General features: G+C 34.4%; 1 protein-coding gene and 1 pseudogene across 2 annotated transcripts; both read left to right on the top strand.

Moving 5' to 3' along the window:
- Positions 1 to 7,086: 7,086 nt before the first annotated feature.
- LOC120217767 lies at positions 7,087 to 7,599 on the top strand. Of its 2 annotated transcripts, none has more exons than XM_039214847.1 (2): positions 7,087 to 7,163; positions 7,343 to 7,599. In XM_039214847.1, the coding sequence occupies exons 1-2, from the start codon at positions 7,126 to 7,128 to the stop codon at positions 7,566 to 7,568; spliced, it is 264 nt and encodes an 87-aa protein (XP_039070778.1). In that variant the 5' UTR covers positions 7,087 to 7,125; the 3' UTR covers positions 7,569 to 7,599. The 2 variants fall into 2 exon arrangements, with proteins under 2 accessions (XP_039070778.1, XP_039070777.1); XM_039214846.1 differs by having other exon boundaries at positions 7,092 to 7,163; positions 7,340 to 7,599.
- Positions 7,600 to 12,300: 4,701 nt separating this feature from the next.
- Positions 12,301 to 25,233, top strand: LOC120217422 (annotated as a pseudogene).
- Positions 25,234 to 25,334: the final 101 nt, after the last annotated feature.

The following is a 25,334-nucleotide window of genomic DNA, read 5'->3' as shown; positions in this document are numbered from 1 at the left end:
AAATTCATGCAAAGCGATAGAGTCTGAAGAACATCCAAGGAGAGCCCAAAATCAAGCAACAGTAAGATCAATATCTTGGAAACGACCACCTTAAGGCTGGTTGAAAATTAACTCGGATGGAGCTAGAGATATGAGAACAGGGAGAGCATCGTGCGGGGAATCATCAGAAACCATGAAGGAGCATGGAAGATGAGATTCACTAAATTCATAGGTACTTGTTCAGTCTTAGAAGCTGAAATTTGGGAATATACCTAGGACTCTCATACGCATGGGAGCAAGAGATAAACAAGGTCATTGTAGAAGTGGACCGTTTGGAAGTCATAAAGACAATCAAAGCAGCATAGAACGAACAAACTCAGATAACAATGGTGCAACACATAATACTATTCTTAAAGGAGGATTGGACTGTAAGGTTCGAAAATGTCCCTCGAGAAGGAAAAAGAGCATCAGATTGCTTGTCAAAATTAGTAGACGAATGTTTGGAGTTTCCCAACCCGCCGTTAATGGTACAGATCATTTTACAGAAACATTTACGTGGAGATAATCCTAGTTAAAGAAGTTTTTTTTAGGTAGGTATTTATGCTGATAGAGTTGAATGGCGATGGCCTAGTCATAGAGTGTTAATTTAGCAGTTAGTTTCATTCTTTGCCAAATAATAATAATAAGAGTAATAAGATAATTAAGTGATGAAAGTTATAATTTATTATATAAAAAGGAGAGTAAAAAGATAGTTGAGAACGTTATAATTTACCAAAATAAAATACAAGTGTGTACGTTGAGTATGATACAAGTGATATAGAAAGGGGTTTGATATGTCAATTTTAGGATACAAAATTTTGAATTGAAAATGATGATCCATTTCTTTATACTTTGGAAATGACATTGAAAATAATATGATCTTTTGTACTTGTTGATGTTAGACTTCGAAAATACTCCATTCATTCGCATATGAAGAAGTTGAATTTAAAGATGATTTGTTTCTTCTACTTGAAGATACTAGATGGTGTTCATGATGTAATCTGATGATGTTTTATTTTTATTTTTTTCGTGAAAAATAACAGACTTCGTTCAAAATCTCTTCCATTATCTATTAAGGGGAAAAGAGTGTTCGAATTTTATTGATGGAAAAAATCACACGAATGAGTTAAATAAAAGCTCGACTAATAATCATTCAAAGCCACCCGATTACCAGCCAAGAACCCAGCCTATTACATCCAGAGCCAAACATACCAAAGAAAACAACCCCTGGAATAGACTTATAATAGACCGAACAAAGAAAATCAACTGGCCTCTGTATACCTTATTTGGCTAGGAGGGAGCAGCACCGTGGAGAACTCGAAACGCGTATTTGACTGGCGAGCCGAAACCTGTAAACAGGGGTATACACCATCCATACCAGCACTACCAAACTATCATCGAGCGCCTGCAACTCATATAAACTGCGGCCGACCGCAAGGGGGTGATGTCTTATTATTCCAATTGCTTCTAAAATAACAAAAATTTGAGATCTAAACCGAGATTCATAAGCATCAATTTGTTACATATTTTGTTCTTTCATTTTAAACTATATTGAAGAACTTCATGAGAGACAATTGTTTTAATTCAGTATTGATTCTATTAAAAAATGTATTTGAGAAACAATAATAGACTCGATCTGACAAGAGTGGAAATTTATTTTCTAGAATTTCAATACTTTCTTTAATATTTTAAATATATTTAAAAAAACAAATTTTTTTATTTTTTAAAAAAATACTTTTTTATTTTTATTTTCTAATATATATTAATAATTTATGGATGTTTTTAATAAGATTTAAGTATACTGTATACAAAAGGTGACAGACCGTTAGTTTTATCCGTTAAGTGACACATGTCATAATCATGTAATTTTGATTTTTTTAAAATATTATTATATTTATAAAACCCCTTATTTCTTTTAAATTTAAAAAGCATCAAAATCCTCAAATCCTAACACTAACCCGCTGCCTCTATCCTTTCCGGCCACAACCACAACCGCCGACGTAGTCATTGTCATCATTCTAGTTATAAGTCGTCGTCGAAATCGCTTGGGATTGCGATTTTCATCATATGGTTCGTAGGGTATAAAACGTCGATTCATCGTCAATCGACAGTTGATCAGTTACAATTTCATAGGGGTTTTGGTCGTTGGGGGGAGGTGAGGTCGAGTGGAGGTTCGTCGATGGCAAAGGGCGGTGGTCGACATAGATTTCGGGGTTGAAATGAAGGTTTTCATTGTTTTGGGGTTATTTCAAAATTTATGTTTTTTCTTTTTAAAAATATATAATTTAATTTTCTAACTTTATATAAAAATTTTAAAATTATCAGATTGTAACACGTGTCACTTTAACGGAGGAAATTAACGTTGTTGATGGCTTGACCCATTTTAAGTAATGAAACGAAACATTAGATACCAAACTAAAATGAAATAAACGTTAGACACTAAACTAAAAAAACGGGTATAAATTAGGCACCTTTTGTATACTTAAACTGTTTTAATAATTTTTATATTATTTTAATTATATTTTACCTAAGAATTGAGAAGTCTTCAAAATTTCTAAAAAAATTAATCAACCTCATCTATCACATCATCATTTAAATGTTTACTATCACATTAATTAGTTTAATAAACATGTTGATAAGTTTAATGCCCATATCAAGATATTTACGCTCAATAAAAAAAACGGTTGATAAAAAAGTTCAATGTACTAACTTAATAATTCAATGAAGTAAGAAAAAAATAAATTAGTTACTTTTTATATAAAAAAATATTTCGAGCTTTTGACGCCCTCAAACCTAATAAAATTTAAATTTAATTTAAAAATAACCACATAAATTAACTGATCTAAACTTCAAATATAAAACAAGTTGGTCATCAATCATAATCAATGTCATTTTCATTTTTCAAATAACCCTATCAATTTAATTATATCCCATTCAATTAAATCACTTTTTGAGAAAAATATCTGATGATTTTAAATAGAAAATTTTCACTTCACTTTCTGAATAACAATGCATCAAGATTTTGTTAAACTTTGTATAATTTTAGGAATAGGCATGTAAACGAATCAAACGTTCAACGAACTGTTCGTGAATCGTTCGATGAAAAGTTTGTTTATGTTTGTTTATTTATTAAATGAACGGACATGAACAAGATTTTATGTTCATTTAGTTAAATGAAAAAAAGACGAACAAATAGCTCGTTCGTTCGTAAACGTTCGATAATCTGTTCGTTTATATTCAGCTCAATCTCCAGACCTATTTAAAATATTAAGACCTAATAAATTTTAACCTTAAATCCATTAATATTTAAAAACCCAATTAATTTTAAACCCAAATAAAAAATACTCAAATCAATCAATTAAAGAAAATATAAATCCTAAAATTATTTGGAAGAAAAAAAACTCTTCTCAGGTGTAAACTCAATTAATTTTATGTTCGATCATTTATGTTCGTTTATTTTTTTAACGAACAAACATGAATGGACACGAACAAGCAACATTTATACGGTTAAAGTTAAACGAACGAACATGAATATATTTTCCTTTGTGTTTGTTCGATTCATTTATATTACTATTTGGGAACATCAATAATGGTCATGACCAGAATCAAAGAATCATTGGTGGAAATGGAATATGTATACTTTTATTCATCTTTGATTCTAAATGTCATAAATTTTGACTAGACAATCGACAATGCTTATGCTTATGCTTTGCCTATTCATGAGTTTTGATTTATTGCAAAGATGCTCTACTTTAACTTCAAGATATATTTTAATATGGTATAATATTAAAAAGTACCCCTAATATTTAATTATATAATCATTTTGGCTCATTTTCCATTTTTTAGAGTATTTTTATCTCCCAACATTAATATTAGGGCAAAAAAAACCTCTAACATTTGACTGAATAATCACTTTAGTCTTTATTCTTTTTTGAAACATTTTGCTCCCCAAAACGTTTCGTTTTAGGGGGAAGCCCATATTTTGGAGTGTTGAACGTTTGTTGACTAATGATTTCCATCTACGATCTCCTAAAATGAAACGTTAAGGGACAAAATGCTTTAAAAATGAATATAAACCAAAGTGACTATTTAATCAAACATTATAGATATATTTTGTCATTGTACCATTTAAAATTCAATTCAGTCCAATTCTATAAACAATTAAATAACAAAAGAAGCTTAATTAAAATTCTTTTTACATGAAACATCAAATTTCATGGAGTTTTTTTTAGAATTTCTTGTATTCCAAATGTTCTTATTCCCTAGAAAAAGGTTATACACATGTGGTGGGTGTTTGGAAATTTAAAAAGAAAACCACCAAGAAGAAAAGATGAAGAAATATATATAAGAGATAATGTAATATCCTTTTTGTGTTGGATTTTGCTGTTATGGGCAAATGGTATCATTGGCTTTTGTAATATGTATTAGATGAGTGTGACTTTTAGATTCAAATCCAATTCCAAGTATAACTGATGAAGTAAAACATGCATTGAATTGGCATTAATATTAATATTCTTTTTTTTTCATACGTAATATCATGAAATTTTATCCTTTAAGGAATGTTAAGAGTTCGAATTCTGACGTTTGTAAATGAAATAAATTGGCTTGAGAGAGTCGTTCTCATCTTTGCAGTACACAATCCAGATTAATTGATTAATATATAAAATACAAGTGGTTATAAAAAAAGCATCATTAAAATTTTAAGCTTATTAAAAAAAATCATGAAATTTTTAAGCTTTATTTCAATCTAATTATTTTAAAGCACTAATATTAATATTCTCCTTTTTTTCCAAAGTCAAAAGCTTAGACTCGTACAATGGTAAAACTCTTCTATTAAATATTTATCATTATTGATTTTTTATAGAATTTTTTAAAGGAGATATTATTTTATCTTTTTTTATACTTTTTATTAGAATATTCGCTGATGAATTGATAAATTCATAAATGATGAGTAATTAGATTTTTTTTGGTTAACGATATTGATTATGTACAATGATTAAAATGAGAATAATACATATTGATTTATATCATTTCGCATATTCTCTTCCCCCCTGAAATCCCGTTATCTGTTCTTAAATCCAAAACATAAATTCGAATTATCTACATTTATATTTATAATTTATAAAATATTATAATATGCATAAAAGCAAAAGTTGGGAGAAATTCATGAAGAGACTAAAATACTTTTTATTTTTTCAATATATTATTATTTTTTTATAACTTTTGTTTTCAATGCATTATTAATATAACATGTAAAAAAAATTAAAAAAATCTTCCAATAAATTATTATTATGGATGCTTCGCAAAAGTAACATGATAGCTGGCTCTTGTTAAACTTGCACACCCAAACTCTTTTAATATGATTGCGCTTACGCTATCAGATTTACTCTGGTTATGAGGAATATTCATGTTCCCTGTACTTAGACCTCTAATGTGAATTTTTTCCCTTTGCAATTTAAAAAAAATTATAAAATTTACCCATTATTAGTTATTGACATTAATGAGTAATGTAGACTAATGTTATACAACTATTTATATTATAAATTTTAATATCATACAACTTCTCAATTATGATATTGAAGTTCTCAATTCTTAAAATATTTTATATTTATATATTTAAAATATATTTCCATAAAATAAAACAATATCTTTCCTCATGAGTTGAACTTTTTTAAAGTAAATATAATTCGATTAATATATCGTTGATAAATTACACTATATGAGAATGATTATATTTAAACATATATAATATTATCTAATTTATAGAAGATTTTTCTTTAAATAGTATAAATATTATACCAAGTTGTATTCTATTAAACGATATGTGATGCAAATGAATCACCTTTAAGTTTGTATATATTTTATTTCCCCCTCCCCCCAATATTCCATTTATCTCTTTGTTATTCAAAGGGCCGGATGAAAATAATCAATATAATTTCACTTTGATGATAAATATATATTATAAAAATCAGTTATCTAATTAGGTTTTATTAGGGTTGTTCATTCGGTTAAAACCGAACCGAACCGAATCGAATTAACCATAACCGAATTAACCGAACTTTTTTTAACCGTTAATCGAACCGAATTTTTTTTCGAAAATATTAACCGAACCGAATAAATTTCGGTTAATTCGATTAATTTTCGAATTAACCGAAATTTTTTAAAATTTTCTAATTTATATAAAAATTAAATGTTTTTTAATTCAAAAAAAGTTTATAATTAATTTAAATAATATATAATTATAAAATAAAAATTTCAGATAAATTTTTTAATTAATTAATATTAATTTAGGTTTAAAAGTTATTGGATCTTAAATTATTAATTGAGTTTTAAATGGTTTGGGCTGAGCTCATATGTTATATATAATATATTTAATATTTTTTAATTAAAAAAAACAGTTTACAATTAATTTAAATAATATATAATTATAAAATAAAAATTTTATATAAATTTTTTAATTAGTTAATATTGATTTAGGTTTAAAAAGTTATTGGATCTTAAATTATTAATTGGGTTTTAAATGGTTTGGGTTGAGCCCATATGTTATATATAATATATTTAATATTTAAAATTTAATTTCGGTTAATTCGGTTAATTAATCGATTTCGAACCGAATTAACCGTTAACCAAATTCTAAAAATTTTCTTAACCGTTAATCGACCGAACTAATTCGATAACCGAACTGAATTAACCGAACTAATTCGATTCAGTTGATTAACCGAATTAGTTCAGTTATTTGAACACCCCTAGATTTTATATCATGACATACTTTTAAGATATATTATAATTAAAAATAGGAAAAGTTTATCTCCATTAATATCTTATTAATTAATTAATCATTAAAAATATATTTTAAAATACAACTTTAAAAGATATAGATTCCCACGTGATTGTAAACTAGTAGTAATTGTTTAAAACGTCTATTGGATTCTCTATTATTACGTATATCTTTCTACGCAAGTAAAAGAGTCATTAATATTCTCCAACTCTTTCAAGGTCTAGACTCTACATTTTCAACATCTATAAATAACATGCTTTTGTGCATTCAATCTCTGCATAACAAAGAAAAATAATTATTATATTTTCCTCTGTCTTCTTAAGCAGGCCATGGCTCAGCTTTCCATCAAGAACTTTCAGCTACTCAGGTTGATATTTGTTTATTATATATATGCACTATTTTTCATGCAGTCTTTCTTAATCTTTATATATTTTATTGATAATCTGATTTTTTTTAAATATTTTTACGTTTGATCCTTAATATAAAATATTGTGTCCGTTCTTATAATGAATGATTATTGAGGGTGTATTTTATGTGTTGTAGTAGACGATCCTACGCGGTTGTGGCGGAGAACATGAAGAAGCAAGCAGCGGCGTCAGTTATGAGAAAGGTGGTGGATTTGAGGGCGGAAGCTGTTTCGGCAGATGATGCGGAGAAGGAGATGTTCTGGATGAGAGATCCAAAGACGGGGAACTGGATTCCGGAGAATCATTTCGGCGACATTGATGTTGCAGAGCTGAGGGAGAAGCTTCTTCCCAAGAATCACAAATAAGTAAAGATAATGTATTTAGCAAATAACATGTTTGAATTCAGATTCTACAAAAGGATTGTGATTTTGAATTGTGCGTATACCTCAAGGATATCTCGTAAATGTACGTACACTTTCCAAAAGAAAAAACAACAACAACAACATGATATTATTACGCTAAACAGATAATAAGATATTCTCTATTATCCTATGTAGCTAAACAGATAATAAGATATTCTCCATCCTTCTATGTAGTATCAGTATGGACGGAGTCAGAATTAAATATTAACAGTGGCCAAAATATTAGATTATTTAAGAAAAATAAAATAACTTATTTAGTTTTCACACTCAAAATTTAGCATGAATCAAGAGACCTTAGTGATTAATGGATTATTGTTATCCTTGAAGTCCCTAGTTTGAGCATTGCTTATAAGCATTGGAGTCAGAATTAAATAACAGTGGCCAAAATATTAGATTATTAAGAAAAATAAAATAACTTATTTAGTTTTCACACTCAAAATTTAGCATGAATCAAGAGACCTTAGTGATTAATGGATTATTGTTATCCTTGAAGTCCCTAGTTTGAGCATTGCTTATAAGCATTCATTATAGTTGGGAGTCTTTGTACAGAGAGTACCTTGTATTCACCATAAATTTATATATATAAAAATTCAAAAACTCACAAAACAACACCTAATTTGTCTAATATTTAAACTTAAAATGACTTAAATTATTATTAGACCAAAAAATTGAGAACACGAGGTTATCATTCTTTAGTTCAACCTCTAATTCATTAAATATTTAATAAATTCTTATATTTTTAATTTAAATATTTATTTTTACATAAACCAAAATACTATTAAACTAAAATTATGTCGAATATATTAAATTTTTAACAGGGTTTGACCCCTTTGGGCCCTAATAGTGCTCCGCCCTTGAGCAGCAGTATAAATTCGCTTAAACAAGCAAATATTAGAAATATGGAAATAACATCATTACCCATTAAATTATACACTTTGTATCAAGTTGTCTCAAGTATTTTTTGGAATATTTTGTCTTCTGAAATTTAAATTCATTTGTCCTAAACTATTAACTCCATTCAAATATCAAGAATAATTTACATATTTAATCATTCCATTATTTTCGTAATTTCACTTTGGTTACCTAATATTTTTTGCCACCATCCTATTTTCTTTTTCAAAATCATCACCATGTGCAAAACGGTCCTTAACAATTTTTCTCCGGTGCCCGCCCAACATTCTCGTGAAAAATCAAATACAAGTAAATAAACCTTTAAAAAGAAAGTACGCAATTCTTTTCTCCTTCATCTTTCACCAAAACCCAACTTTCTTCTCTTTTCCCCTCCTCAGGACCCAAAAAAAAAAAACCTCCTTCAAAACGCTCTCCCTTCAAAACTCGTCCAAGACCAAGAAACTAACACGAAAGTCACTTTGGAAGCCAAAAAAGACACCTTCAAAAAGGTCCTCGTTGTTCGAAGGCCAGCCATGGATGTCCCTATCGAAGAAGAAAAAGGTGGGTGGAGGATGTACGGTTGGTTGTGAGGGTGCTGGATATGGACCAGCTTGTGGTAGATAAATCTTTGATTTCCTTCATTACAGGAAAACCTTGGAACTAACAACTATATAGCTTTATGCGATTACAAAGTAAAGTGAGGTAGCTGAACTTCTGCTAAGAAAATAAATGCTATATACAATAAAGCTGTTACTTCTGCTAAGAAACGCTATATACAATAAAGATGTTGCTTCTACATTGTATGACCTTTTGATGTACTAGAAAAACTGATTCCAGTACTCGTGGAAAGTAGTTAATGTCATGAATAATTTAATTTATCATGTTTTCATTGTTTCTCTTTCCTATCAATTACATAAACTATATATAGTAGGTAGCTAAAGAATATCCATGTTTCTAGGGTTTATACATTCTAGTTTTGTTCTTTGAAAAGAATTTGGGGTCTATTTTGTTCTTTTTAGAATCTGTGATATGCTATAATCTAACTTGATCCCACTTCACTTTTTTTATCAATGAAAATTGTGAGGGAAGTTACAATAGGATTTGCATTTTAGTCGGAGCGGGAAGATCCTGTTTCCCGGGCCTGAAAAAATACGAGCACTTCTAACAAGTTAGCAGCTTGATCACAGCATCGTCGAACAAAGAAAAAAGAGATGCAATCAAAAATTCAAATTGGTTAGCAAAAGATGCAGTAAATCAATCTCAACGATGACACTCACCCAAAGTGAGTGCTTTTTTGCTTTGAAGCTCGTTGATTACTAGTTATATGTGCATCTCCGGTACTATAAACGTTTAAAATCTTTCTTAATCATTAATAATATATACCCTGCAGATGTCGCTGCTCAAACTCAAAATTTCTAGAAATAACAATATTTATTTTAATCATTGAGACCGCATCATGAGGTTCGATTGAATAAATATTTAAAACTACCTATTAAAACATTATTAGTTATGAGTTTAAAATATATTTAAAAAAGAGCATGTTGTGTTTAAAAGAAACACACATGTTATATGATTATGAATCAAATAGGATGGATAGGTGCCGGTGATGTTTGTGCATGGGTCTTATCATTAATACTAAATAAGAGAGAATATAAAACATATATTTAATATTAATAATAATTAATACAAGATATAAATTATATCTTAATCGGATTAAGTCCGATGAGTTGGGTCGAAAGAGTCACTCAATTTATAGAGAAAGAGTCACTCGATCAATAGATAAGTTTAATTTGATTCAAACGAACAACCTAACCATAAGATTAAAAGAGTCACTCGATCACCAATGGGATTGGTTCAAGCGATAAACAACTTGATGTCGCTTAAGCAAGTCTCGAGTTCGAGTTCTTGTTAATACAAAAAATTTCTACTGGGAGACTCATCCACCACAGTCAAGTGGGCGACCCGGGTCAATCCAGATTAATAAAGGCAAAGATTTGGAAACTGGAAGGGCAACCAAAACAAAAAAAGTCACTAGATCATTTTGTAAAATTTAATAGTCTAGGGACTCAACTGAGTAATACCTTATAGTTGGATGACCATTTTGTAACTTTTGATAATTGAGAGGCTCAAGAAAAAAACAACCTATAATCAAGGGAAATTTTTTGTACTTTACCCTATAGTCTTACACTATTACCATTAATTAATGTTTCAAAAATCTAAACGAGATAATTCAATCCCGATATGTTATTATTAGAAGTAATATAAGATTACTCAAACCAAAAACACCTTTATTGAAGGTATCTTTTATTAAAATATATAATTTATTATTTAGAATTTCTTATTAGTGAAGAAGGTAAAATTTCCTAAGATTGAACACAAAATCTAATACTAATCAAAACTAAAATGATATTTGTTGTACTCTGCCAAAAGTTTTTCACACAACTCTCTTTTTACGTCTCACAATTATCGAAAGATTCCAGAGTATGCTCAATCTTTTGAAATCTTCGTTCCCAACTAAGTACTTTCTTAATGAAATGAAAAATATAAGCTTTGCTACTCAAGCATGAAACGAGGTTGAATGTGGAGGGCATTGTGGTTGATTATTTTCCGTCGTTGAGTGTCAGAGGCAGCAAATGGATGACCCTTTAAAGTCTCCTCCGTTTCTGTTGCACATTCGTCTTTAAATGTAGTTAAACCTCCAAAATACAAATTCTCTTCCTCTTTCATTGTCATTTTTGTCCTCCCATACCCTAAAAAAGAGCATTGCTCAAAATTTCATTTTTTAACATACAGCAGAGTGTACATTTCATATCAAGTACCCACGTTAAAGTACAGAGCTTTCTCTGCCACAGGATATCGGGGCAATAAAACATATGAATGAGATTAGATATATTTAGAATGCCCAGATTATTTTTATGTATGGAAACAATGCGTAGGCTTTTTCAGGTGTTGTTTTGATACAAACTTGCTAAAAGGAAAGATGGGGTTCTTTCTTTGATATTGAGAAGCAGATGGTCCTTATCATGGTCAAGAATTTCACCATTTTATTGGTTTCCTGACAAAGAATCTCATTCTGCATTGTGGGGGCATTCCCTTTCTCTCTCGCTTTCAATTGGTTTTTACCTACTTTTCGTTTCCTTAGTGTTTGCTTGCGCGACAAGAATCTATCGGTTGGTTGCTTCATTTTTTGAAGGGGTTGATCATGGTCTTTTGACGCTGACGTTGTTGATTGGCAATTCCAGGTAAAAACGGTTGAATTGTGAAAATTTCCGTAGTATTTGAAAATCGATCAATTGATTGATTAGTCATTGGTTGTTGTAATGAAGAAATGAAATTTTTTTCCAACATTGGATTTTGTTTAATTCACGTCTAGGATTGATTGATGAAAGAGGAATTTGTGTTGGTTCATGAGAAGGGGTGTGCTTTGATCTTATCTTGTAGCAACCGAGAATCAGTCTTATAATTTTACCATTTATAAAGTCTGGTTTCTTGCAATCTGTAACTTTGTTCGACTAGTTTTGGTTCAAGAATTTGAAGATAGAAGAATTTCATTTTGTTCAACTAGTTTGTGTTGCCAGGAATTGATTTGGATCCAGTTTTAATGGAGTTGGAAGCGATTTCTTGTCTCTGACGTATGATATAGTCATTCTAGGATTGAGATGGTAGATTGGTGGGCGTAAAAGTTCACTCACAGAATTTCTCCCGGCCTAGTTTACGGGTTGTTACGAGGGTCAAATGAATATAGCGCAATGAATGGAGATAGTCGGATCATCGGTAGGTGGATGATGGATGCTTCTAATAACATATTTTCTGAACTAGTTGGTGTACTAAAGTCATGGCTCCCTTGGTTATCGGAGCCTGCTAATGTATCACGAGATTTTTGGATGCCTGATCATAGCTGCAGGGTGTGTTATGATTGTGATGCCCAGTTCACGTTATTTAACCGAAGACACCATTGTGGACTTTGTGGCCGAGTTTTCTGTGCCAAGTGTACGGGAAGCTCAGTTCCTGCTCCATCTTATGACCCAAGGATTCCCCTAGCAGAGCAGCAGACGGTGCGGGTTTGTGATTATTGTTTCAACCAATGGAGGTATGGCTTAATTACCAACGATGGTAGAGTGTGGGTGCCCAACAGGAGTCTTCGTTCCTCCATGTTGGCCACTAGTTTTTACACCACTAAACCTAGTGGCCTCAGGTCACTGTCATATCGAACGGGACTATATCAACATTTGCAACCTAGGTCTATTCTCAGCCCTCGCTCTGCAATGAAAAAAAGCATGCGTAGGCCTAGCCAGAAAACGCCAAGGTTTGGCAAAGATCTTATTATGGAAGCTGAAGATCCATCTTCAAGCCAATACGAGGTTTCATGGAACAGGTCAGATGATCTTGCACCCTTAATTACATTTTTCTTAAAATTTTCAACTTTTGTATATTGGTTGTATGCTATAAGCTATTCCAATTGCTTACATGTTGCTTGCTTTTCTTTCAGCATTGGGATTGATGATGAGGACGTGTCCGATTTCTCGGAAGATAATGGCTACTTTACGCCTCTTAGTTTAGATGAGATGAGCAATAATGATGGGTCACATAAATTTCTTCCTGATGGAGAATATGTTGACTCAAAAAGTTCGGAAGGAATATTGACTCAAAAGGTTTGGATTGATGAAGAGGATGATGAGTACCGCATATATCTGTCTGATTCTGAGACATTGCATTACTCTGATGACGACGATGGCTACTATACTCCTATCGACTTTGATGACATTAGCAATGATGATGAGCCACAAGAAGTTCATCCCGATGAAGAAAATATCGACTCAAAAAGTTTAAACTGTTCTCCAGTGAACCAGGTCCCTTCATCAAGTTCGGAAGCAAAATCACATCTTGTGAAGAAAGATGAACACGATGGTGATGAATGTGAAGCATCACCTTCTTTATATCCTACCGAGCCTGTAGATTTTGAAAACGATGGACCTCTTTGGCTCCCTCCCGAACCAGAAGATGAAGATGAAGACGATGAGAGCGAAGTTGGTCTGTATGATGACGAAGATTATGGGGATGGTGCAGGAGACTGGGGGTATTGGCACAAGACAAGCAGCTTCAGAAGTGGGGAATCTCACTCTAGGGATAAGTCGACTGAGGAGCAAAAGAAAGTAACAAAGAATATTGTTGATGGACATTTTAGGGCTTTGATTGCTCAGCTTTTACAGGTTGAGAAACTTCCTGTGGGTGATGAAAATAGTAAGGATAGCTGATTGGAGATCGTCACCTCTCTTTCTTGGGAGGCTGCTTCGCTTTTGAAGCCATACACAACCAAAGGGGGTGAGATGGACCCTGGTGGATATGTTAAAGTGAAATGCATAGCTTCTGGGCATCGCAATGAGAGGTAAGTCTTAAATAAGATTGTAGATGCTTGCATTGCATGGTACCCTTTATCATTTTGTTCTAATGATTTTTGATATCTGAATTAGATAAATCACTGAGATGACCACTATGATTGCTTTGTAAAAACAGATAACCCTGTATCTTGTCTACATCAACCCTTCACTTTAATGTTCCAGCAAACGAATGTAGTATATACTGCCTCAGTTTGGCTGCTGCATAGCTGGTTCCTAATTTGACAACTTATCTAAATATAGGAAGTTCATGCTAGGATTTTCTTCATATGCTACTTAACAGCTTAAATTCAGCTCTTCATTTTTTCTGATATGTGATAAATAAGAGATGAATCGATCAACAATCTTATCCAAGAAAATAGCCATGCATATTGTGCTGCAACTTGAGAAAGTCGTTGATTTCTGATAAAAAAAATTAGAAAAACAAAAGAATTAGATTATCATGTCAGGAATGGTTTGCCAAGTAGATTGAGATACCTCTCTTTTGAAGTCCAAAAACCTCACTGTTTTCCACGGCTTAAACATAGCAAGACCAGCTACCTCCCTTCAATTCTTTTGGTATCTCATGCTACGAGTAAAATGAAGGTTTTCATAATAGTTTATTGTTGAAATTAGACTATCAGTCGCACCACTTTCATTTGCTGCATTGATACATTCCAAGTTAACTACGACACTTTCCTGGTTGTCAACCTTTTATTTTTGTTTTTACTATTTCTGATTTTCCTGCGGTTTCATATAGTATGGTTGTCAAAGGAGTTGTGTGCAAGAAAAATGTTGCTCATCGCCGAATGACTTCAAAACTAGAGAAACCTCGATTGATGATTCTTGGTGGAGCTCTAGAATACCAGCGGGTCTCTAACCTATTGTCAAGTTTTGACACTTTGTTGCTGCAGGTATTTCATGTTTTATAGTCTCTTCCAATTTTTCTTCATTGATTTTTATTTCGTTTTTTTTTGGGGGGGGGGGTGTTTCCTTCTAAATTCTAATTTTTGTGTTTATGTTGTTGGTTTGACATCTTTAACCAGGAAATGGATCATTTGAAGATGGCTGTAGCAAAGATATATGCACACAAACCTAATATCCTTCTAGTAGAGAAAACGGTTTCTCGATTTGCGCAGGAATATCTTCTTGAGAAAAACATATCAATTGTTCTCAACATCAAGAGGCCATTATTAGAACGCATTGCACGCTGCACAGGTGCTCGAATAATTCCTTCAATTGATCATCTGTTTTCTCAGAAGCTAGGCTACTGTGAAAAGTTCCATGTTGAGAGGTTCAGGGAAGATATTGGCTCTGCTGGACAAGGAGGGAAGAAATTGGTGAAGACCCTAATGTATTTTGAAGGCTGCCCCGAGCCATTGGGGTGCACTGTAAGTTATTTAAACTAACCAAAATCAAAGAACTGGAAAATAACAGTATATAAAGTTAAATTTTACTCTTACTTTTGTAGACATAATATGCATGTTCTCCACAGTGTTGATCTATATCAAATTTGTTGTTATTATGAATCATTTTATTAGTTAACTGAATATATATATATATATATATATATATATATATATGCTTGCTTCAGATACTACTTAGGGGTGCAAAAGGAGACGAATTGAAGAAAGTCAAGCATGTAGTTCAATATGGAATTTTTGCAGCTTATCACTTGGCTTTGGAGACATCATTTCTTGCCGATGAAGGAGCCTCTCTGCCAGAATTCGCAAACTCTCCAATGGTTGTGGCACTTCCGGATAAACCGTCAACCATTGCAAGATCCATATCAACAGTTCCTGACTTTAATGTTCCTGCCAATATGAAGTCCCCGGTACCTCAACATTTTAGTGGACCACAAAGGTCGACCAGTGTTCCATCGGCAATCATCAGTCGTAATATTCAGAAGATAGAGGAAACTCCAGCATCTTGTTTAAGTAAAGGTACAAGCTTGTGGTCTGTACAACCCGCTTTGAAAGAGTCAAGTGCTCTTGTATCATCTACTTCTGAGAAAACTTCAGGTGTGTTTTCCAAGAAAAGTGAAATGGGAACCAAAGAATCCTCAATGAGGAAAATTGTCGTGGACAAAAATAAGTCATCTTTCATGAATAACGGTGTTCGTCCATCTGAATCTTTGCCAGGTTGTTCAGAGGCAACATCTGTGCAACAAGATGGTAAAAACCATAATAACCATTCTGAGGTATCAAAACCATTAAATGAAGTGTTTCCTTCTGCACCTTCTAATAATCAGAGCATTTTGGTATCATTATCATCCCGATGTGCAAGGAAAGGGACTGTCTGTGAAAGATCCCATCTCTTTCGTATCAAGTACTATGGCAGTTTTGATAAACCTTTGGGTCGGTTTTTGCGGGATCATTTATTCGATCAGGTAAACTTTCTGTTCTTTACATTTATATAGTTCTCTGTTCAGACGCAGCATTCCCTTGAAACTAAGGTGACTGCTGATTTTCAGAGTTACCGATGCCCTTCTTGTGAATTGCCTTCAGAAGCACACGTTCACTGTTATACTCATCGGCAAGGAACCCTAACCATGTCTGTTAAGAAACTCCCTGAAATTCTCTTGCCTGGTGAAAAAGAGGGCAAGATCTGGATGTGGCATAGATGCTTGCAATGTCCTAGGATCAATGGTTTTCCTCCTGCGACTCGCAGAAGAGTGATGTCTGATGCTGCATGGGGTTTATCATTTGGGAAGTTTTTGGAGCTTAGCTTTTCAAACCATGCAGCTGCGAGCAGGGCTGCAAGTTGTGGCCATTCTTTACATAGAGATTGTCTTCGTTTCTATGGGTAATTTTCCTTCCATGTTGGGTTTTTTTTTAAAACAAAATATCATGTAAAGAATGTGCTATTTTTGTGAAGGTTATTGACCATTATAATTATAGTTTGCTACACTGTCATTAAACTCCTTAGTCGGATGACATTAATCATAGCATATTTTTTGGTGATCTTAGAAACTTTTGTAATGTTCTGGTTAATTGATTACATATTTGGTATAACATGATCTGGCTGGTTAATTAACTGTTGAAAAGTCAAGATAAGTGGCCAAATTAATGGCCAAACTATTTGGTGCAAATTGTTGAAAAAAAAATTGTTAGGCACCGAAAGTATGGATTGAAAAACAATTCCACCTAAAATGTTGAAAATGTGGATGGTAAAACTATGCAATTAGTCATTGTAATTTAGGGTATTTACAAATTAGTCCTTAAAGCTTCAACTATAAATACCCTAGCTCATTTAGCTTCAAAACCATCCCCAAAGCATTATAGCTTTCTTCCAATACTAGAGAGATTTTAGAGAGTTTCTTGAGAGTTGTTTTTCTCCTTTTTATCTAGAGAGAATTATCATTGTTTTCTCCTTGGTAGATCGAGAGAGATTATAATTCCTATTTTCTCATAGTGAAATTCTTCTACCGTTTCCCGTGGTTTTTACCCTAAATATTTTAGGGGTTTTCCACGTAAATTTTGTGTCTCTTTTATCTTCATTTTATTTTCTCAAATTATCAGTTGCGATTTTGCTCTATCCGATAGCCGTCTTCCGCAACAATTGGTATCCGAGCTAGATTAGAGTGTGTAATATCTACTTATTGTCTTTGTGGTTGCCACCAAAAGGTGGATCCTCCAACATAAGAAAGTAAGAAGTTATTACCCATTCTTTGAAGGTTCCAGAGAACTATTCACGATAGTGAAATAGTGGGAGCTATCCGTAAAAGAAGCTATGGCAACGAAATTTGATATTGAAAAGTTCAATGGGATAAATTTCTCATTGTGGAAATTAAAGATGAAGGCCATCCTGAGGAAAGACGGGTGTTTAGCGGCTATCAGTGAAAGGCCGGTGGATTTTGCAGATGACATCAAATGGAACGAGATGGACGGGAATGCTATGGCAAACTTTCATCTAGCATTAGCAGATGAAGTATTGTCAAGCATCGAGGAGAAGAAGACAGCTAAGGAGATATGGGATCATCTCACCAAATTGTACAAGACCACATCGTTGCACAATAAAATTTTCCTTAATAGGAAATTGTACACTCTCCGTATGCCAGAATCTACTTCAGTGACGGAGCACTTAAATACACTGAACACCTTATTTTCTCAGCTTACATCCTTAAGCTGTAAAAATAGGAGAACAAGAACGTGCTGAACTTCTACTTCAAAGTCTACCGGATTCATACGATCAACTCATCATCAACTTGACAAACAGTAATGTCACCAGTTTAGTCTTCGATGATGTTGCAGCTACTGTTTTACAAGAAGAAAATCGGCGCAAGAACAAGGAAGACAGACAAGTAAATCTACAACAAGCAGAAGCGTTGACAACAATGACAACGATGACAACGATGAGAGGAAGATCAACAGAACGTGGCCAAAGCAGCATTCACAAACATGGTAGATCGAAGTCGAGGAGTAAGAAGAATTTAAAGTGTTACAACTGTGGAAAGAATGGTCATTTGAAGAAGGATTGTTGGAGTCTAAATAAAAACTCCAATCTACAAGGCAATACCGCAAACACTTCAGATGATGGAGATGCTCTATGCTGTGAAGCATAAACCACCGTAGAATGAAGAAAACGATTTGCAGATATATGGCTCATTGATTCAGGAGCAACATATCACATGACCTCAAGAAGAGAATGGTTCCATCATTATGAACCTGTCTCAGGAGGATCTGTTTATAGTTGCAATGATCATGCCTTAGAGATCGTTGGCGTGGGAACCATCAAATTGAAGATGTATGACGGAACAATTAAAGTTGTTCGAGATGTGCGGCACGTGAAAGGCCTGAAGAAAAATTTATTATCCTACGGATTGTTGGATAATAATGCAAGCAAGATTGAAACACGGAAAGGAATCATGAAGGTGTTCCGTGGAGCGCTTGTGGTGCTGAAAGGTGAAAAGATAGCTGCAAACTTGTACATGCTGAAGGGAGAGACTTTGGTAGAAGCAGAAGCCTCTGTTGCCTCATGTAGTTCAGATTCGGCAATGCTATGGCATCAGAAACTTGGACACATGTCAGAATAAGGAATGAAAGTCCTTATGGAGCAAAAGCTACTTCCAGGCTTAACAAAGGTATCACTGCCTTTGTGTGAGCATTGCATAACAAGTAAGCAGCACCGGTTGAAATTCAACACATCAAATTCTAGAGGCAAAAGTGTTCTAGAATTGGTTCACTCTGACGTATGGCAAGCACCAGTTACATCCCTAGGCGGAGCAAAATACTTTGTCTCATTTATTGATGACTACTCCAGGAGATGTTGGGTGCACCCTATTAAGAAGAAGTCAGACGTGTTTTCAACTTTCAAAAATTTCAAAGCGCGGGTGGAACTTGATTCTGGAAATAAGATCAAGTGTTTCAAAACAGATAATGGAGGAAAATACACAAGCGAAGAATTTGATGACTTTTGCAAGAAAGAATGCATCAAAAGACAGTTCACAGTGGCGAACACTCCTCAACAAAATGGAGTGGCAGAGCGGATGAACAGAACCTTGTTAGAAAGAACAAGAGCAATGTTGAGGGACGCAGGCCTAGAAAAATCATTCTGGGCAGAAGCAGTCAATACCGCCTATTATTTGGTGAATCGAGCTCCATCAACTACAATAGAGCTGAAGACACCAATGGAGATGTGGACTGGTAAACCAGTTGATTATTCAAACCTCCATGTATTTGGAAGTATTGTGTACGTGATGTACAACGCCCAAGAAATTTCAAAGCTGGATCCAAAATCCAGGAAATGCAAATTCTCGGGGTATGCTGATGGAGTATAGGGGTATCGCTTGTGGGATCCCACTGCCTGCAAAGTGATCATTAGCATGGATGTTATCTTTGTAGAAGATAAACTACAAAGAAAATAAGACGATGATAGCGCTGAAAAGTCAGAGACTACTCAGATACATGTGGAAAAAGAGTTTAAAGAAGGAGATTCTGAAGCAAACCATCACATGATGAACAAGAACCAGAGAGTTCTGAAGCTCCAACAACTCGTCAATCAGATCGTGTGAGAAGACGTCCAATTGGCACTCAGATTATGTTATAGAAGGTAATATTGCATACTGTCTTTTAACAGAGGACGGTGAGCCATCAATATACCAGGAGGCAATAAACAGCTCAGATGCTTCACTGTGGATGATGGCGATGCAAGAAGAAATCGAAGCCCTTCATAAAAATAATACATGGGACCTTGTGCCACTACCACAAGGAAGGAAGCCAATTGGTAACAAATGGGTCTTCAAAATCAAGCGAAATGGTGACGATCAAGTGGAGAGGTATCGTGCAAGATTGGTGGTCAAAGGATATGCTCAGAAAGAAGGTATCGATTTCAATGAAATATTTTCTCCTGTGGTTCGAGTAACAACAGTTCGAGTAGTTTTGGCAATGTGTGCTATATTGAACTTACATCTAGAGCAGCTAGATGTTAAAACAATTTTTCTTCATGGAAATCTTGAAGAAGAAATTTATATGCTCCAGCCTGAAGGTTTTGAAGAAAAAGAAAAGAAGAACTTGGTTTGCAGGTTGAACAAATCCCTGTACGGTCTAAAGCAGGCGCCGAGGTGTTGGTATAAGAGATTTGATTCCTTCATTATGTGCCTTGGATACAACAGACTTAATGCAGACCCTTGTGCTTATTTCAAGAGGTTTGGTGATAACGATTTTGTTATATTGTTGTTGTATGTGGATGACATGTTGGTTGCAGGACCCAACAAAGATCATATTGAAGAATTGAAGGCACAACTGGCTAGGGAATTTGAAATGAAGGACTTGGGATCAGCAAACAAGATTCTAGGGATGCAAATTCACCGAGACAGAAGTAATAGGAAGATTTGGCTTTCACAAAAGAATTACTTGAAGAAGATATTGTCACGATTCAGCATGCAAGATTGTAAGCCAATTTCTACCCCTCTTCCTATTAACTTCAAATTATCATCCAGTATGAGTCCTAGCAGTGAAGAAGAGAGGATGGAGATGTCTCGAGTACCGTATGCATCAGCAGTGGGAAGTTTAATGTTTGCTATGATATGCACAAGACCAGACATTGCACAAGCAGTGGGAGTGGTTAGTCGGTACATGGCAAATCCAGGCAAAGAGCATTGGAATACAGTAAAGAGGATCTTGAGATACATCAAAGGGACTTCAAATGTTGCATTATGTTACGGATGATCAAACTTACTAATCAATGGGTATGTAGATTCTGACTTTGCAAGCGATTTGGATAAAAGCAAATCTACTACAGGATAAAAGCAAATCTACTACAGGATATGTGTTTAAAGTTGCTGGTGGAGCTGTAAGCTGGATTTCAAAATTGCAGTCAGTTGTGGCTACATCCACAACATAAGCAGAATATGTAGCAGCTACACAAGCCAGTAAAAGAAGCAATTTGGTTGAAGATGCTATTGGAGGAGCTTGGGCACAATCAAGAGTATGTCTCTCTGTTTTGTGACAGTCAAAGTGCCTTGCATCTAGCAAGGAATCCAACATTTCATTCAAGGACAAAGCACATACGAGTTTAATACCATTTCATTCGTGAAAAGGTGGAAGAAGGGACGGTAGATATGCAGAAGATCCATACCAAAGACAACATAGCAGATTTCATGACTAAGGCGATCAGTACTGATAAATTTACTTGGTGTCGATCCTCCTGTGGCCTGTCAGAGATGTAAGCAACATGAAGGTACAAGGTAGAAAGAATGGTGTGAAGATATGATTGTTCCAATCAAATCTTCAAGTGGGAGATTGTTGAAAAGTCAAGATAAGTGGCCAAATTAATGGCCAAACTATTTGGTGCAAATTGTTGAAAAAAAAATTGTTAGGCACCGAAAGTATGGATTGAAAAACAATTCCACCTAAAATGTTGAAAATGTGGATGGTAAAACTATGCAATTAGTCATTGTAATTTAGGGTATTTACAAATTAGTCCTTAAAGCTTCAACTATAAATACCCTAGCTCATTTAGCTTTAAAACCATCCCCAAAGCATTATAGCTTTCTTCCAATACTAGAGAGATTTTAGAGAGTTTCTTGAGAGTTGTTTTCTCCTTTTTATCTAGAGAGAATTATCATTGTTTTCTCCTTGGTAGATCGAGAGAGAGAGGTTATAATTCCTATTTTCTCATAGTGAAATTCTTCTACCGTTGCCCGTGGTTTTTACCCTAAATATTTTAGGGGTTTTCCACGTAAATTTGTGTCTCTTTTATCTTCATTTTATTTTCTCAAATTATCAGTTGCGATTTTGCTCTATCCGATAGCCGTCTTCCGCAACATTAACAGGATTTGTTAGCTGAAAAAATCTTTAGACATCAAATCTTCACTCTTCCTCTTTCTCAATGTTTAAATACATGCAGATTTGGGAGAATGGTGGCTTGCTTTTGGTATGCAACAATTGATGTTCATTCGGTCTACCTCCCGCCTCCAAAAATTGAGTTTTACTATGAGAATCAGGAGTGGGTACAGTTAGAAACAGATAAGGTGCAACAATAATCGATTTGGTTTTATGAAGGATCCAATTTGGATCTCTCGGAATTTGTGTAATTTATCTTTATCTTTTTGTTATCAACAGGTGGCTAACCAGGCAGAGCTTCTGTTTTCTAAAGTACTAAAGTTCCTAAATGAAATTGCTGAAAAACATATTGACTTAGGGTCACCTGATAATAACACGAAAACAAAGAGTTTTAGACATCAATTTGCTGAACTAGAAGGAATGCTACAAAAGGAGAAGTTGGAGTTTGAGGTAAGACTTTATATGTTGTACTTTTTCGCCTAGTTGACATGGATTTTATGTCTAGGCCTAATTCGGTGGAGCTTACGTCTGTGTCCCTTTGGTTTAGGATTCATTGCAAAAGGCTTCGAAAAAATAAGTGAGAAAAGGACAACCTGTTGTAGACATACTTGAAATTAATCGGTTGCATCGGCAATTACTTTTCCAATCTTATATGTGGGACCAACGTCTGGTTTTTGCAGCCAAAATTAGAAAATTACAGCCGCCAGAATTTTTTCAGCAATTCGGTTTCAGGACATGAGGAGAAATCCGTTGTTGATATTGATAAGCTCAAGGACATGGATACGTCGGAACATGGAAAAGGATCTGAATCTGGTGACTCTACTGTGGTGGATGCAAAGCTCAATGCTAATCAGTTAGATGCAATCCATCAAGAAGCAGAAGCGAACAAAAGTTCAAGTTGCGAAAACAAGGACTACAACAATCTTTCTGCTAGCCAAAGCATGTTTGACCAATATGACAATGAGAAACCTAAGGCAAATGTTCGCAGGGTCTTGTCTGAAGGCCAGTTTCCTGTCATAGAAAATTTGTCAGATACCCTTGATGCTGCTTGGACTGGGGAAATTCAGCGAGGACCTGTATTATCTAAGAAAAATTCATTTTCACTTCCTGATATTGCTGCTGTAGATTTGGAAGACCGTTCTGAGGAAAATATTGTGCCAAAAGTTTACGGTTCTCCTTCCCCTGCATTGTTCAGTATAGGTTCTGAAAATATGGAAGAATTTGTAAGCTGGTTAAAAATGCCTTTCTTGAGCTTCTACCGTTTATCGAACAAAAACTTTTTAGGAAGTTCTTCAAAGCTTGATGCATTGAATGTTTATGATCAGTTAAATATTTCATCATTTAGAGAGTTGGAACTACAAGGTGGGGCTAGGCTGCTTCTTCCAGTGGGTGTTAATGACTCCATTATTCCAGTTTATGACGATGAGCTCACAAGTACCATATCCTATGCCCTAGTATCACCTGAATATCATTTCCAGCTAAGTGACGATGTTGATAGACCTAAAGACTGGGGGGATTCAATGTCTTCATCGTCCTTCTCTGATTCAGTGTATTCTCAGTCGTTCCATTCTTTTGATGATATGCCCTTTGATCCTCATAGAAGTTTTTGTTCGGCAGATGACCCTACTAGAAGCCGCAGCTCCCCTCATTATGGACCCAGCCTCTAGTATGAAGTCTTTGCATGTCCGGGTGTCATTTGGAGATGATGGATCAGATAAAGTGAAATATAAGGTTACTTGTTACTACGCAAAGTGGTTTGAAACATTAAGGAGAGTATGTTGCCCATCAGAGCTAGACTTCATACGGTCTCTGAGCCGCTGTAAGAAGTGGGGAGCTCAGGGTGGAAAGAGCAATGTTTTCTTTGCAAAGACCTTGGACGAACGGTTTATCATTAAACAAGTCACAAAGACGGAGTTGGAATCATTTACAAAATTTGCACCTAAATACTTCAAGTACTTATCTGAAGCAATTAGATCTAGAAGTCCAACATGCCTGGCAAAGATTTTTGGTGTTTATCAGGTTCTTATTCCTAGAGCTTCAGATGTTCTAATGCTATATATCACAATCAATAATCTTTTGGATTAACAAGACAAAAGGCTGATTTTGGTCATCATTAATATTTGCTGCCTTAAGATGAATAGCTTGCTAGTTTATAAAGTTGTTCCGCGTGTTTGATGCTAACTCCTTATACTTTTGAATGAGAATGATCGAGGAGTTTTAGAAAGGACAGAAAAACCTTTTCTTTCTCTTGCTTTGAGGAACGAGATGGTACTAGGAGTTCATTTATTCTTGTGTCTATCTTATTGTTGATTTTTTCTTCTCTTTTGTGGAAGGTTACGACAAAGCAACCTAAAGGTGGGAAAGAATCAAGGATAGATGTTTTGGTTATGGAGAATCTTCTGTTTAGGAGAAGTGTCACGCGGCTATATGATCTCAAAGGATCTTCCAGATCTCGTTATAATCCTGATTCTAGTGGAAGCAACAAGGTTCTGCTAGACCAGAACTTGATTGAATCAATGCCGACTAACCCCATTTTTGTGGGTAATAAAGGGAAGCGTTTGTTGGAAAGAGCAGTCTGGAATGACACTGCTTTCCTAGCTGTAAGTTTTAAGTTGTTGTTTCGAGTTAACATGCGTGGAGATCCGTTCACATGACACACATCTGCGAGTTTATGCTAACTAAAGTGCTCATCATCCAAATTTTCTCAGTTCTTTATCTTTTTCCACCTTGCAGTCGAATGACCTGATGGATTATTCTTTACTGCTTGGTGAGGATGAAGAGAAGCATGAGTTAGTTATCGGAATCATCGATTTCTTGAGGCAGTACACATGGGACAAGCATCTTGAAACTTGGGTGAAGGCTTCAGGCATCCTTGGCGGGCCAAAGAATGCATCGCCAACCGTAATTTCGCCTGAACAATACAAGAAGAGGTTCAGGAAAGCAATGTCAACGTATTTTCTAATGATGCCAGATCAGTGGTCTCCTCCTACCGTTTCAAGCAAATCTAAGTCAGATACAGGTCAAGAGAACGCTCAACGTGCTACCTCCACTAAATGAGTCTGTAAGTCTGGCATCGAACATTCAAACTATAATCTGGGGGTTAGCTATTCCATTCTATTTTTTTAGTTCATATGATTCTTTCAATTTTTTCGATTCTT

Source organism: Hibiscus syriacus, unplaced genomic scaffold (assembly GCF_006381635.1).
Source record: "Hibiscus syriacus cultivar Baekdansim isolate YM2019G1 unplaced genomic scaffold, ASM638163v2 tig00110187_pilon, whole genome shotgun sequence".
Taxonomy (NCBI): domain Eukaryota; kingdom Viridiplantae; phylum Streptophyta; class Magnoliopsida; order Malvales; family Malvaceae; genus Hibiscus; species Hibiscus syriacus.
Note: the sequence above shows the minus strand (reverse complement) of the source record. Positions and strands in the feature narration are given on the sequence as shown.

Coding starts and splice junctions, on each gene's coding strand:
- LOC120217767 (XM_039214846.1), top strand. CDS start 7,126: ATGGCTCAGCTTTCCATCAAGAACTTTCAGCTACTCAG. Junction 7,164..7,339: donor AAGAACTTTCAGCTACTCAG/GTTGATATTTGT, acceptor TATGTGTTGTAG/TAGACGATCCTACGCGGTTG.